Source organism: Oryctolagus cuniculus, chromosome X (assembly GCF_051225735.1).
Source record: "Oryctolagus cuniculus isolate XC-2025 breed Fujian yellow rabbit chromosome X, ASM5122573v1, whole genome shotgun sequence".
Classification (NCBI taxonomy): domain Eukaryota; kingdom Metazoa; phylum Chordata; class Mammalia; order Lagomorpha; family Leporidae; genus Oryctolagus; species Oryctolagus cuniculus.
This window is the reverse complement of record NC_142888.1, coordinates 33640016-33652724: the sequence shown is the minus strand read 5'-3', so window position 1 is coordinate 33652724 and position 12709 is coordinate 33640016. Positions and strand designations below refer to the sequence as shown.

The following is a 12709-nucleotide window of genomic DNA, read 5'->3' as shown; positions in this document are numbered from 1 at the left end:
GCATCTCCTGTCTTGCTTCTGCACACAACTGGGGGTAAATATTGGTTACATTTTGGGGAACATAAGGAGGAAGGATCCCCCCCCCCACTGGCAGCAGGGGGGAGAGAGGCAAATTGTGTTAATAGCTATGAGCCGTGCTTCCAGTAGTGACAGAGGCTAGGAAGGACGTGGGGGCACCTTAGCTTGTGTGCCCTTCCATCTGTCCTGCTCGCTACATGCTGTGGTTCTGTCGTTGTGGGGTTTGTTGTGGGTATTTGGCCTCAAGATCATCTCTGGCAGGCTCTACTGACTGTGTGTATGTGCATTTCTTTGCTGTGTCTGGATGCTCAGAGACAGGAAGGAAGTATGATGTGTTGGGGGGTAAGGTTCATGCTAACCCATGTGGCCCTAGAGAGGACAGCAGCCCCTGAAATCTGTAATCTACCCACTCCCAGGCCTTTCCTGGGTTCCACCTGATTCCTACCTGTGTTGGTAGGGAAATTGAGGCACACAGGATCAGCCCTACTCCCAGGGTGTGAGATGGCTAGGATAATAGCTGGATGGGAGTGGGCAGTGCTGCCCCTTAAGAGCCTGGCCTTACCTTTGTCCCCCTATGTGTGATCTTGGGCCAGCCATGCCAGATTTCTGTATCAGTATCCCTTCTGGGTGAAGTAGGATTTTTTTGGTAAGGATTGAATGAGTTGGAGTGGGAAAGGTCTTTGACGGAACCAATTGTAGTAATGTACTGAGGCTTTCTGAGCCCTATTTTGGATGCGAACAGAGGTGGGGTAGTGGGGGACCCCCTTCCAGCTGGACTCTGGGAGGAGAACAGGTGCAGATTGCACACAAGTGCAGCGTCAGCAAGAGGCGGAGTTTCAGTTTCTATCAAAACAAGTTCTCTGAATTCCCCTACCTCTGCAGGTCCATTGGGCCCCTCTTTCCCCTGTCTTGCCCCGCCCCCTCCCTGGGAAGTCCAGCCTGACCTCCAGCCCCAGGTGCCAACCTTCTTGGAGGAGGGCTTTCTGGAGGACAGAGGTGGGGCTAGAAATGTCAGAAAAGCTCATTCTTGTTACCTACTTCCCGTGTGCTGGATGCTTTTCCTGCTGCCTTGTCTCCCTTGTTGGGGAGGTACTGTTGCTGCTTCCTTGTGCATTTTCTTCCACATTAATGATTCCAGAACAAGCGTACATTTTATAATCAGTGTTGTGAGTCTCTTTTCCCCCAAAAAACTGTGAGTCCCATGGCTTAGCATACTTCAGGACTGTTTTGTGGAGCCTGTGTTGTTCGTTTGAAATTAATTTGATTGTTCAAGTTTTGAACCAAGGGCACAGAAAGTAGGCTCATGGACTTTTGTATTTAGTGAAGATAGAGACCAGTTCGGCTTGCAGTAGGAAAGACAGCCCAAGTCTAGGCACTACATTTGGGGCTTTCCTCACGCTGAGGAAGTGCAACAAGAATGAGGAAGGAGTTAATATGCATTTCTGGTAGCATTCTGGCTGACTGGTGGGCAGCTAGCAATATGAAGGAGTTACCGGCCCAGAGGTGTTAAAGGCCCTGTTCGATACCATGCAGAGATGACAGAGCCTTTCTGCCTGCCAGGCAAAGGGGTCAATGACAGGGAAATGGGGCTCTACCCCCAGCTTTAGCTCTGTCCCACAGTCTCCCTTCTTCCCATTGTCCTATGTCTGCTCCCAGGCCTGGAAATGGTAACCCCTTCCATAGCAGATACATTTTCACCCAACACCTCAGCCTGCCTCCCTGAGCCTGGTAGGCCAACCCCTACTTAACCCCTTGAGTTCCATTTTAGTCTCTGTTTACTGCAACTGCTTACAGCGCTGTCACCTGCACTACCTCCGGACACCCCGGGCACCCAAGGCTCCGCTCACAGAAATAGCTCCTCAAGCAGCTCCGGCAGTCACAGCAGGCTGTGCGGTCCTGGCTTCTAAGAAAGGCAGCAGCAGGGGGCCCCCAACCTGTATGCAGGACATGTGACTTGCTGGAAGTGCCACTGGGGGTGGGGCCGAGAAGAGTGTGGCCACAGAACCCACATCCTTGTTTACATCTGTGAAGGGGCTACCCCCTTCCCGCCTTTGCAGCTCCTACCTCCCTCCCTCAGGTCTCTCTTCACCTCCAGGAGGAATTGAGAGGGACGTCATCCCATTTTCTGTCTGGGAGCAACCTTCTTTTTTTTTTTTTTTTTTTTTTTTTTTTTTGACAGGCAGAGTGGACAGTGAGAGAGAGAGACAGAGAGAAAGGTCTTCCTTTGCCCTTGGTTCACCCTCCAATGGCCGCCGCGGCCGGCACGCTGCGGCCGGCGCACCGCGCTGATCCGATGGCAGGAGCCAGGAGCCAGGTGCTTTTCCTGGTCTCCCATGGGGTGCAGGGCCCAAGCACCTGGGCCATCCTCCACTGCACTCCCTGGCCACAGCAGAGGGCTGGCCTGGAAGAGGGGCAACCGGGACAGAATCCGGTGCCCCGACCGGGACTAGAACCTGGTGTGCCGGCGCCGCTAGGCGGAGGATTAGCCTAGTGAGCCGCGGCGCCGGCCCCCTTCTTTTTCTTTTTAATTTGTTTATTTGAAACACAGAATTAGAGAAGAAGAGACAGATCTTCCATCCACTGGTTCACTCCCCAACTGGCTACAATGGCCAGGGCTGGTACAGGCTGAAGCCAGGAGCCAGAAGCTTTGGGTCTTCCACATGGGTGCAAAGACCCAGGTGCATTAGCAGGGAGCTGGTTCAGAACTGGAGCAACCAGGACTCAAACCAGCATTCATATGGGATGCTGGTGTTGCCAGCAGTGGCAGCTTAACCTGCTGAGCTGCCACACTGGCCCCTCAGAGCAACCTTTCTCCTTATCTCACAGAACCCTCCAAGGAGGGAAGGGGAGGGCAGCAAGTGAGTTCCAACAGTTCTTCTGAGGTACACTGATGCTCATGGAAGAACTCTGGGTGTTTCCTGTGTGACCAGACCCTACCTACCCCAGGGCCCTAGGAGATCCTTTCAGTGCACTGGTCCCCAGGGGAAACAGGGACATTCCCTCTTTGTCTCAGCCAGTGGAAATATGGCTTGCCTGATATTTTTTTAAAGATTTATTTAAAAGAGTTACACAGAGGGAGAAGGAGAGGCAGAGAGAGAGGTCTTTCATCCACTGGTTCACTCCCCAATTGGCTGCAATGGCCAGAACTGTGCTGATCCGAAGCCAGGAGCCAAGAGCTTCTTCTGGGTCTCCCACACAGGTGCAGGGGTCCACAGACTTGGCCCATCTTCTGCTTTCCTAGGCCATAGCAGAGAGCTGGATTGGAGGTGGAGCAGCTGGGACTTGAACTGGCGCCCATATGGGATGCCAACATTGCAGGCAGCAGCTTTACCCACTACACCACAATACCGGCCCCTTGCCTGATCTTTAAGCCCACTTTAATTTCCCAGAGAGAAGAGCTCCCTGGCTGCCTCTGCCTATCCATATGCCTGGCAAACTTTCTCTGATTTCCTTTACTGAGCTGGGGGAGGACTTAGGTATGAACTGCCTTCTCCCTTTAGTGGGGACCTGGTGTGATCCAGTAGAAGTGTGTGCCCATGTTGGATCAGTGTGACACGGGTGCCCAGGAAGGTAGGGAACTGTGTCACACAACAGGTTGGAGTTTGAGGAGCAGGCAGTGGGGAGGATGGAAGAGCATCATGAAGAGGGGAATGGCATGGGTGAAGATCCTCAAGTGAGGCAGAGGGCGCCTGGTTCCTGCTCGCCTCCACTTGACTGAATCCCGTGATGCCTGAATCTTTTGGGCCACGAGCTGCCCATGAATTAAACTGAAGTTAGGTGCCTGTGTGCTTTTCTCACTTACTAGACTGTGTGCTCCTTGAAGGCAGGAGCAGGAGTTTAGTTACCTTCACAGTACCCCACTTTGAATCCTCACTATGGAGAGGGGACTCATACCACTGAGTGACTTCTCTGTGCCAAGCTCAGTGCTCATCATTTTATACTATTACTCATTGAGTCTCCACAAGAGGCTTGCTAGGCATCGCCTATCTTGTTGCCATTTTACAGATAAGGCATACGGGGCTCAGAATACTTGGGTCATGTAGCTCACTGGCATTTGCTAGAACTGAACATAGAGCTCAGTTTCTTTTCTTCTTTTTTAAACCTACAAAAGCGATGCTGACTCTTGGACATCAGGCATCTGAAACTGAATTCCAGAATTGATGTCTGTCACAGGCTCCACACAGCCCTTGCAGTCTGTTCACATGTGGAAAGAGAGAGGCTGTGGAATGGATAGTGCTCAAGGCCATTGTGGAACTTGGAATGTTGGTGACTTGTCCGAGTGGCCATGCATGTCCTAGTCAACTGCTCGAGTAGCCTGTGATCATGTCCCTCTCAGCTGCACTCTTGTTCAAGATTGTCCCTGCCTGTCCCTTTTTCCACGACCCCAAACTAGGCCACAAGGGCAAGAGCTGTCCTGACCTTGGAGTAGGAGAGTGTTTCCCTGGTCCCCTGGCTCCCCTCCCCTGAAGATGTTCTGTGAGTCAGAAGTCCTTTCTAGTGGTAGCTCTCACCCTCGCGCCTCCTTCTGTCCCCACAGCTGACCAGGTGTATGGAGACCAGGACATGCATGAGGTTGTACGAAAGCACTGCATGGACTATCTGGTGAGATCTTGGGCAGGCCTTGGGTCAGGCAGCGGGGGAGGATCTCTCCTCTCCACACAGACCTTGACCTTCCAATCTGTTCTGCAGATGAAGAATGCCGACTACTTTTCCAATTATGTCACAGAGGACTTCACCACCTACATCAACCGCAAGCGGAAAAACAACTGCCATGGCAACCACATTGAGATGCAGGCCATGGCAGAGATGTATAACCGTCCCGTGGAGGTGTACCAATACAGCACAGGTACTTCTGTGGTAGGGAGGGGGGACTAGTGGCACCTCATGCAAGCCTGCCATGTCTGGCCCTCTGGATGCTCCCTCCTTCTTTTGCCCTGTAGAACCTATCAACACATTCCATGGGATCCATCAAAATGAGGATGAGCCCATCCGGGTCAGCTACCATCGGAATATCCATTATAATTCAGTTGTGAATCCTAACAAGGCCACCATTGGTGTGGGGCTGGGCCTGCCATCATTCAAACCAGGGGTAAGTGGGTCCCTATGCCCGGGATGGCTGCTAGAAATCTCTGTTGGAGTCTACAAAAATGTTCTGTCTCCTCTCTGGGTCTCTTTTGAGGCTTCCTTTATTCAGGAAGTCACCTGGTGGTCTCTCATGGCTCGTTTGATGGCCTTAGCTTGCCTTTCTGTGAGCAGCTCATCAATCATTTGTGTCTGTTGAGGGTTGACCTTTAAGGACACAGAGTCCTATTTGGGAACAGTGAGCCAAGGCTCATCTGAGTGACTTGGCATCCACCTGGGTCTTCCTCCCACATTCACAACACTGATAGACAGCTGGGTTCCCAGAGACTTGGAATGTGGGCCTGACCCTGCATACTGGCTGTGGAACCTTGGGCAGACTGTACAAGTACCTTCTGGTGGCAGCTTGACTGATTAAAAAACAGTACCTCCCACTGGATCTGGGGCCTAATAGGTGTTCAGAAGGTGGCAGGGCATTTTCCCAGCCACACACTGATACATTGGCTTTCTCTCATACCCTGCTGTAGTCATCTGCTGGGGGATTTTGATATCTTTTATTCAAGTTTTACTTCCTATAATCAGAAAGTGCTCCTGCCTCATTTTTAGGAAACACCCTAACACCAACACACCCTCTGTCTAATGTAAGGGTTTGGTTTGGTTTGGTTTTTGAATAACTTTTAATTGTAGAAAAGTTCTAGATTTACAGAACTATTATGAAGACATTACAGAGTTCTCAATACCTCACTGTACTTAACATGTTAGCCTAGTACATCTGTCATAATTAATGAACTGGCATTGCTATATCATTAACTAAAGGCCATGCTTTATCCAGATGCTCTCAGTTTTTCCCTAATGGCCTTTTTCTGTTCTAGGATCCTATCCAGGATACTATTTTGCATTTAGTTGTTGTGTTCCCTTTGGCTCCTCTTTGCTGTGACAGTTTCTCAGAGTTTCCCTGTTTTTGTTTGTGATTTGTTTACTAACTCCAGTTTTGCCTTTTCTAGAATGTCATGTAGTTGGAAGCATGCGGTATATACTTACAGCTGTTTCAGACTGACCTTTTTCACTTTACCATTATGTACTTAAGATTCTTGATTTCCTGGCTTGAAGGCTCATTTCTTTTTCTTCCTTATAAAACTGGAATGCTTGAAGTGTTTTTTATTTAATAGATTCAATTTTTAGAAGAGTTTCAGATTTACAAAAACAACTGAGAAGATGGCTAGTTTCCTTTTTGACCGCCTTTCCTAGTACACAGTTTTGCTGTTATGAATATCTCCCATGACCAGTGTACATTTGTAACAATGTGGGGACAAATATTGATAGGAAGCAGCTATGCCTCCTTCGGGTCCCTTGTCTGGGACAGTTTCTCATGCTTCTGTTGTTTTAACGACCTTGGCAGTTTTAAGGAGTACTGATCAAGTATATCATAAGCTTCTCTTTTAGAATTTGACTGATGTTTTTCTCATGATGAGACTGGGGTTACTGGTTTCAGGGAAGAAGATTGCAGAGCTGAAGTGCCATTTTCATTGCATCTTGTCAAGGTTGTGTTCTACCAATGTGATTTTTGATTGTTGATGTCCTGGATCACCTGACAGAAATAGTGTTTGTCAGGTTTCTCCACTGTAAAGTCATTTTTCCACCTTTATCATGCTCTTTGAGGAAAGTCCTTGCACAACTCACACCTGCTTCATCTCGCCAGGGGCAGAGTATTCATGTCAGTTATTTGGAATTCTGCAAGAGACATCTGTCGCTTGTCCCCCGTATATTAATTTGTCTTTTATATCACTATGGACTTACAGATATTTGTTTTATACTTTAGGTTATAATTCAGTTCTACTTTTATTTATTTTGTTGCTCAAATTGTTCTGATGTTTTTAAAGCACTTCCTAACTTTCTGGTGCTATAAGGTGCTCTAGGTTCGGTTGTGTATTTCCTGGTCCAGTCCTAGAATCAGCTCTGGAATCTTTTATTAGAGAATATTATTAGAAGACAAGATCTACTTGTTGAGCTTAACTCTTTGCTGCAACATCGTCCTTGCTTCCAGGCCCTCTTAGGAGACAGCAAGGAGATGTACATGTGTGTACCAGCCCGCATGTACACACAGATAGACAAGTATTTCCTTATGGAACCATTTGGATCTCTAGTAAATGGGAATTCTTATTGATGTCTCCAACTCAAATCCATTACCACATGCATCATGGTAGCCTTCTCCCCTTGTTCGTCTGCCAATTCCCGCTGCAGCGGTGAGCAACCTGGCTCCTATTGTCTGCCATCCCTTTACTTAGCTGCTCACTTCCATCTAGGTATAGCAGTGTCTGATTCGTTAACCCATAGGCTTGTGGGAAACAATTCAATCAACTAGAGAACCGTGCTGTGCACAGTTGCTTTTGCCTTTAGTGTTAAGACTCCATTCATTTTCAAAGTGACTGAGAGATCACCAGCTTTTCTCCCTACCCCATTCAGTAACACATTAAGACTCTTTTGTCACATTCTGCATTCCATTCTGGATCCCTGACCTCCTAATTGATCTTTTTTTTAAAAAAATTAGCATACATTAAGGTTTTCTCTTTGTTTTGTAAAGTTCTGTGGCTTTTGACAATAGCACTCCCTGTGTTCCCCTTGCAGTATCATTCAGAAGAGTTTTACCACTCTTAAAATTCCCTGTGTTCCTCCTATCCTCCCCGCTGCAACCGCTGATGTGTTTATCTGTCTCTCTGGTTTTGCCCAGAGAAATGATGTTCAGAATGTCCTGTGACTGGAATCATGCATTTAGCAATATGCATTAAGGTGCTGCCATGTTTTTACATGGCTTGGTAGCTCGTTTCTTTCACATCAACTTAATACTCCATTTATGGAGGCCCCATAGCTTATTTAATCATTTGTCTATTGAAAGACATTCTTGGTTGCTTCTGGTTTTTGGTGATTGTGAATAAAGCTGCTCTGAATTTCTGTGTGTGGGTTTTTGTGTTAACTTAAGTTTTTTAGACTAGTTAGTCAATGTCTAGGAGTGAGACGCTGGATTGTGTTGTAAGACTATATTTTGATTTGTAAGAAACCGTCAAACTGTCTTCTAAAGTGGCTGGTACTACTTTGCTTGCTTACCATAATGAATTTAAGTTCCTGTGGCTCTGCTTGCTTCCAGCAGTTGCTGCTGCCATTCTCTTAGGTGTGTGGTAGTATCTCATTGTTGCTTCAATCTGCAGTTGCCTAAAGAGAAATGCTGATGAGCTACCTTTCATATGCTTATTTGTCCTCTGTAGATCTTTGATGAATGATGTGTTTTTAGATTTTTTTCTGCCCCCTTTTAATTGGCTTTTTCTAAAACTCCATTAAAATTATTGTCCACAGGAAAAAGGTTATACTTTCCATCATCACTTGACACGCACATGTTTGTGTGTAGTCTGTGTGCATTAAAATAATGTTAGCTAAGGCTTCAAAAGAAACTATTTATACTTGTTCCCTGGGATATACTCTGATGTTTCCTGTTGTTTATTAATTTTTTGACATGCTCACAGCCTAACAAGCAGTACTCTCAGAGTGCGTGAAAGCTCACAGTCGCGCACAGCACAGTGGTACTGCCCCTCATTGCCTCACATAGCCACCTGGCTTCCTTGAATACCCCCTCCACTGTGCGCCAACACTGCTCACTTCTTGGATGGTCTTTTTCTCTTTGTCTCATCTGGGCACGTGTGAGGGAGACCCACCTCAGCAGCGTGAAACTGAATGGGACTGCTTTTCCTTTAGGCCTAGGCTAGAGGGCACCTGGCCACCCCAGACTTAGTGCCTCCATTGGGGTGGGGTCAGGACATGGGAGCATAGGATTTTGGAATAACAGGCCCCACAACCCAAGCCTACTTTTCCCCTAGTCACTGATAAATAGGCATCTACAAGGGTGCTATGTGGGAGCACCTGTCTTCAGGTCTTTTTTGCAAAGCCTGGGCCCCTGTCTCCCTGAGCCCATTTTGGCTCTTGGCCCCACATGCCTGTTCCTCTCCCCCTTGCAGTTTGCAGAGCAGTCCCTGATGAAGAATGCCATAAAGACATCGGAGGAGTCATGGATTGAACAGCAGATGCTGGAAGACAAGAAACGTGCTACAGACTGGGAGGCCACAAATGAGGCCATTGAGGAGCAAGTAGCTAGGGAATCCTACCTTCAGTGGCTGCGAGATCAGGAGAAACAGGCCCGCCAGGTCCGCGGCCCCAGCCAGGTTCGTAATGGGCTCTGTCACTGATCTGGCCCTTCCATGTTTTGCTCCAAACTGAATAGTAGTAAGCGGTTTGACTTCCATAAGGGAAGGAAGTTTTCAGTCCCATCTATAGCTCATCTTGGTCTTAATCTTGGCATTTTGCCTTTGAACTCTGTAACCATGTGGGCAACACTCGCTTCAAGGAGCAAAGGAGGGTAGTCACTGGTTCTAGTGACATGGGTGCATGGTGGATAGCTGCAGAGAGACAAGCTTCTGTTGGATGCCCTTGAGTGCCAGAGGCAGCCTGCACTGTCCTTAGTGATCCCATCTACTGAGGGAGACAGAATCACCGGTGGGGCCTGTGACCCTGGCTGGGAGCCCAGTGGAGGTGGGGGCTCTGGTCAATCTTCATAGAGGAAGATTGAATAGTTAGGGCACAGCAGACAGGCATCTGAAGAATCACAAGGAATTTGGAGTGACTGGATGTTGGCGATTGTTCAAATACTTGTTGCAAGCCTGTGCTAGGCACTGTTCTCGGGACACTTTGGTGAATGTGGCAGGCCAAGATCCCTGTCCTTATGATGTTTGCATTCGTGCAGAGTGAAACAAAATGAAGAAGACTAGAATGAATAAATCAGTTGAGAGGTGCTGTGGATGAGAAATGTAGAGCCAGGGTGGAGGGGATGGGAGTTCACAGTACTAAAGGGTGTGGTCAAGGTAGGCCTCAGAGCAGATGAGGCTTGAGCAGAGACTTGCAGAAGAGTGAGCTGAGCACATATGCAGGGAATGGCAGGGCCTGGGATTCAGGCACAGCCTGGAGGGAGGCCAGTGTAACTGAATAAAATGTGGTAGTAGGTGAAGTGAGGGAGGGGTGGGGCCAGCTGGGATAGAGGCTTGTGGGCTGTGGTGAGGTCTTTGGCGTTTGTTTGTTTTCACCTACTTGAAAGGCAGAGGGACAGAGAGAGACCTTCCATAGGCTGGTTCACTCCCGCATGCCTGCAGCAGCCTGGGCTGGGCCAGGTGGAAGCGAGGGGCCCAGAACTCCATCCAGGTCTCCTACATGGGTGCAGGGGCCCAAGCACTTAAGCCATTCTCTTCTGCCTCCCAGGATGTGTCAGCAGTAATGCTGTATCAGAAGCCAAGTAGCCGGGACTTGAACTGGCACTCCGATATGGGATGTAGGCATCCTAAGTGGCGGCCTTACCTGCTGCCTCACAATACCCTTCCCAGGACTTTGGCTTTTACCTTGAGTGAGGGAGATGTATGGGAGTGTCGTGAACAGAGGAAGGACCTGATTTGGGATTTGACAGGATCCCCCTGACTGCCGAATGGCGAATAGAGTGTGAGGGGTGAAGGAGGGAACGAGGAAGAAGGCTACTGAACTAGACTAGGTGACCAGTGACCCTGCTGGTAGGGGTGGTGGGGAAAGGGATTGGATTTGGGGTCTGTTTTGAAGGTAGAGGTAACCGGATTTCCTGTCATTGTCTGTCACAGCTGTAATGGTATGAGAAAGGATTAACAGAGGCCTGCATGGAAGCTGATCATAGCCAGGGGCCCGGGAAGGGCATGAGCGCTCAGGGCTGGGGCACAGGAGAGTCCTGGCTAGTGTTAGTCCTTACTGCTCTTCCTCCCCTGCTACAGCCCCGGAAAGCGAGCGCCACGTGCAGTTCAGCCACAGCAGCAGCCTCCAGTGGCCTGGAGGAGTGGACCAGTCGGTCCCCGCGGCAGCGGAGTTCGGCCTCATCCCCCGAGCACCCTGAGCTGCACGCCGAGCTAGGCATCAAACCCCCTTCCCCAGGCACTGTCTTAGCTCTTGCCAAACCTCCTTCACCCTGCGCACCAGGTCAGTGACTTGCTTATAGGGCACATGCTGGGGTCAGAAGGCACTGCCTGGGACCTGGGCCTTGGGCCCTACCTCTGACTGTCCATTTGCCCTAGGTACAAGCAGTCAGTTCTCTGCAGGGGCCGACCGGGCCACTTCCCCCCTCGTGTCCCTCTATCCTGCTCTGGAATGCCGGGCTCTCATTCAGCAGATGTCCCCCTCTGCCTTTGGTAAGCTTCCTCTGGGGACAGGGGCCAGCTGGGAATTGGGGGGAGACTGGAAGAGGGAACTTCTGGAGCCTCTGGCTGTCTCCCCAAGTAAAGAAGTGAGATGGCATAATAGAGAATTTTTTTTCAGCTTAGGGGATTTGTCCCAAAAGGGGGCTAAGTGGGATTTCACAGGCCCAGGGGAGCCTTTTCCATAGAGAAAGGAGTGAGAGGAGCCTGAATAGGAGAGCCGGGGGATTAGCCACAGGTGAGGAGAAGGCAGGCTGAGGGTGCCTCATAATGCATTTCCTCCTCTTTTTGCCCAGCAGGTCTGAATGACTGGGATGATGATGAGATCCTAGCTTCGGTGCTGGCAGTGTCCCAACAGGAATACCTAGACAGTATGAAGAAAAACAAAGTGCACAGAGACCCACCCCCGGACAAGAGCTGATCGAGACCCAGGGACTGGAACCATCTCCGAACCCCCCCCAACTCCTGCCCTCCGGTGCCACCCCGCCTTCTTTGGCTTTCTTCCCTCTTGCCTCCTTCCCCTTTTCCCTCTCCCTCCTCCCCACTTCCCTCTGGCTGACCCTATGCGCTTCCTCTCATTGCTGCCACCACCACCTGTCTCTGCGCCAGCTGACGTGCCCTGTTGCCCCCCGCACAGCACCATCCCTGCATTCCACAGGGGACTTGGGCAAGGGTGCTGAAGGTAGGCGAGAGACACAGAGACAGACCAACTGGCAGCCCCAGAGGAAAGAGACATTCAGACAGAGGAAAGTCGCCCTGCCCCTCCTCATTCCTTCCAAGATCAGAAAATCCTGTCACATACCCCCTTCAGTGATGCCAGGCAGGTGGGAGGAAGAAGTGGGAAATGTCCCTTCCCAGTACCCTAAGAATGTCTGAGCCTTCAGTGTTGGATTTTTTTCTTTATTAAAATGTACTTTTATCTTATGAAATCAACCAAACAAAAGCAATGTAGACGACAGCATTGGCTCTGTGAAGGTGGCATCTCTGGTTTGGGGACAGGCAGGCCATGGGGCATGGACGGGGGATACAAAGATGTGGACTTCTGCTGTCTTCTGGCTTCCAGCTCCACGGGGGTGGGCAGAGGACCTGGAGTGTGAGCTGGGGCAGGGGTCGGGAGTAGCAGGCGTCAGACCAGCTTTGGACAATGAGACCCTGACCTTGCTGCATTCCTTTTGCTTCCACCATCACTACCACTAAGTCTTGGAATCTTGGAGTCGGGGGCATCACTGGGGATCATGGCCACCACCCAGGATTTGAGTATAAGGAGTGGGAGCAGCCTCGGCAGATTGGGCACTTGTGCCCTGCAGGTGTTGACAAGATCCGCCATCTGTAATGTCCTTGGCACAATAAAACCAAATGTCAGTTTC

General features: G+C 49.6%; 1 protein-coding gene across 4 annotated transcripts in view; it reads left to right on the top strand.

The window, feature by feature from the left end:
* The window catches only part of OTUD5 (OTU deubiquitinase 5), a 31845-nt gene extending 19136 nt beyond the window's left edge, over positions 1–12709 (top strand). For 2 of the 4 annotated variants that reach the window (XM_002719904.5, XM_089324317.1), the window contains 7 exons: positions 4556–4620; positions 4708–4864; positions 4959–5107; positions 9102–9305; positions 10926–11127; positions 11223–11336; positions 11642–12709. In XM_002719904.5, coding sequence (XP_002719950.1) covers positions 4556–4620; positions 4708–4864; positions 4959–5107; positions 9102–9305; positions 10926–11127; positions 11223–11336; positions 11642–11763 — 1013 coding nt within the window. In that variant the 3' untranslated portion in view covers positions 11764–12709. Of the gene's footprint in view, positions 1–4555; positions 4621–4707; positions 4865–4958; positions 5108–9101; positions 9306–10925; positions 11128–11222; positions 11337–11638 lie in introns of all 4 variants that reach the window. The other 2 variants (XM_008272600.4, XM_008272599.4) reach the window with 1 other exon arrangement.